Source organism: Oryzias melastigma, linkage group LG7, assembly GCF_002922805.2.
Source record: "Oryzias melastigma strain HK-1 linkage group LG7, ASM292280v2, whole genome shotgun sequence".
NCBI classification, from domain to species: Eukaryota; Metazoa; Chordata; class Actinopteri; order Beloniformes; family Adrianichthyidae; genus Oryzias; species Oryzias melastigma.
Window position 1 is genome coordinate 19176390 of NC_050518.1, and position 2512 is coordinate 19178901.

The 2512-nt window shown below is 46.5% G+C and overlaps 1 protein-coding gene across 1 annotated transcript in view; it reads right to left on the reverse strand.

The window, feature by feature from the left end:
• Window positions 1-6: 6 nt before the first annotated feature.
• LOC112158988 (lysine-specific demethylase 9) overlaps window positions 7-2512 on the reverse strand; it is a gene marked incomplete at its 5' end in the record, with an annotated part of 7974 nt that continues 5468 nt past the window's right edge. Inside the window, 1 exon segment of the mRNA XM_024292721.1 lies at window positions 7-1273. Within this exon segment, the coding sequence (XP_024148489.1) occupies window positions 755-1273 (519 nt within the window).

Consider the following 2512-nt stretch of genomic DNA (forward strand, 5'->3'; position numbering starts at 1 on the left):
ATGTTGGAGCCAGACATTAACAGTAAGCAGTGATTAGTCCAAGTCTGTCTAAGCCAACGTTTCCATGGCAACTATTCTTACCAATCAGGGGTGAGCTAGTTTGAAGGCTGCATCTCTACCGCGTGAAAGCAGACAAATCTGTTAATCAAGTTCAAAAGTTTTGATGTAAGACAACCTACTTTTATTGAGGCATCTGATTGGTCAGTTTATTACGTAAATAACTTCCAATGCTGAAAATAATATAAAGAATAAAAAATTAGCAACACACATAGAATAGACTAAGTAATAGCTGTTTACTTCACTATAGAAGGGATTGGAGCTCAAGAGGGGAGGGTCATTCAGTCCAGTTCTCATATACAGTCAATGGTTCTGACTCAAAGCAACGATTCCTTCATGATAAACAGACTGATCACATGACTAAACTGAAGTCAAGGCTACACAGAAAGAAAGCTAACCGTCTGCAGTGTAAATCCCGTTTCCTAGCTGAGAGCGCCCCCCGGTGTACGAGCCTCTTAGTACTGCTCAAACACCAGGACAATTTTGAAAGGACGAAACACAACAAAAGCTTTAAATAAGGCGGGGAATATGAAATAACAAAATATATATTATTTAGCTTTAAACAGTACAAAAATGAAAATAAGAGCAACCAGAGACATTAAGAGGTTACAAAACTTTGACCAATAATTTAGTGTGATTAAACGTCTGTTTAAGGTTCAAACTCCATGCTGGAGCTGGTTGGGGTGGGTGTGGGGGGTCACTTTGGGAACGCTGTGGTTTGGTCTACAGGCTTTGGCAGGGAGGGCTCCTTTGAGGGCGTGGAGGCCAGAAAGGGGTGGGGCTCTGGGAACGGGGGATGGGCAGACTTGGTGGGCTGTGGGGGGGCCGGCTGGAGCTCCCTGGTGGGTGTGGCCGGCCTCTGGAATTCGGGCTCCTCCGTCTTTGCCACGCCGCCTCGGAGGGCGTCCGCCTGGGGCCTCCCGCACGGGGTGAGGGAGGAGTCGGGCCTCGCCGGCGAGGAGAGGGAGACGCGGCCGGAGGTGGGGCTGGGGTCGCTGGGGAGTGGAGGCTCCTCCTTCTTGTCGACGTCTTCGGAGCGGTACTGCTTGAGGCGGATGTGCCAGGCCAGGCTGCAGACGGCGGACACGGTCTTGAACTGGTGGATGACGTTCCTGGGGATGAAGTAGATGTCGTCGTCGCAGAGCTGCGCCCGGATGTAGCGGACGCCCTCTCGCCTCAGCTGGTTGAGCTTGGCATCATCCACCCACTGGACACACTGTACATACAACCGTTTACAGCTTCATCAGCATGAATCACCCTACAGCACATGTGTAAAGTCACCTTTTGTGTGTACCAAGTTCCTAAATCTATAAAATGTTCTTCAGTAACTTTGGGAAATCTCCACTACATTGACTGTCGGGCTATTACTCACTGACAGGAGCGGCGAGCACACGGATGATCACGCTGTGCGCATTTTGAAGCACACAGGTGGGTCGCAGACTGATTCTGTTGAGTCTTCCTCTTGGGAGACAATATGGATGGCGGTAAAGTTTACCACATCTCAAGTTACTGCAGAAACCCATCTTAGTGGAATAAACACACAAAGATCGGCCAGTATTTCAGAGCCTGCGGCTTTTCAGAAAACGCGAATGATTTGTCTGACAGCATTGCTTTGTTCAATCAGGGGATGATCTCGTTACTACTCGTGCTGAAATTAACAGTTTTCCCCCGTGAAACTACAATGAAGCACCCATCTGATTTTGGCAGCATGAGATACATCCAAACTTTACGCGTGGGTTTTTCCAGTATGTTTGCTGCCTCTGTGAGTCACTCGGATTCAACACTGCTGAATTAGCACACGCATCAATGGAAGATGTTTTTCTGCTCGTGGGGAGGATTACACACGTGCGCAGGAGCAGACAAGCACGGGTGTCTAAATTGTCTCCGAGGAATGTTTGACACATGCATGGAGATGTCTTATTACTGCATGTAGTTTTTAATAGTAAATAACGCCGTACAGTTTGATCAAAGTACCTTCATGCACGGCTGTGTGTCGTGCAGAGATCCAATGTGCTTGGTGCCTGTGCCCAAATTCATCCCTGATAAAAAGTGTTTGATCACAAAGATCTGCTGTAGCCTCCGACATCATTGCTGAACAACCGCCTGGCAATGAGACCAACTCCAACAACGAGACTGAACCAGCATGTTTGATCGTTACGCAGCTGTTTAATTCAAACACTGAAGATGTTTTTTGGGAGAAGATCGATTAAAAAAAGAATAAGAGTGGCTTGTTAAATAGTGGAGTAAAGTTTTACTAAACCCGCTGTTTTGCATCTATCAGCTTTTTTTTCAACTTTTTTTGTGCCTTATATTATTGTGCGCCCTATGATGTAGAAAATACTATTATTTTAACGACCCAATGTTATCTTATGACATCCCAGTTTTCAAGGAATATATCTTCATGGAGACCAAAATATTGAAAGTTGTTTAACCCTTTAACACCAGGGGCCCGTTT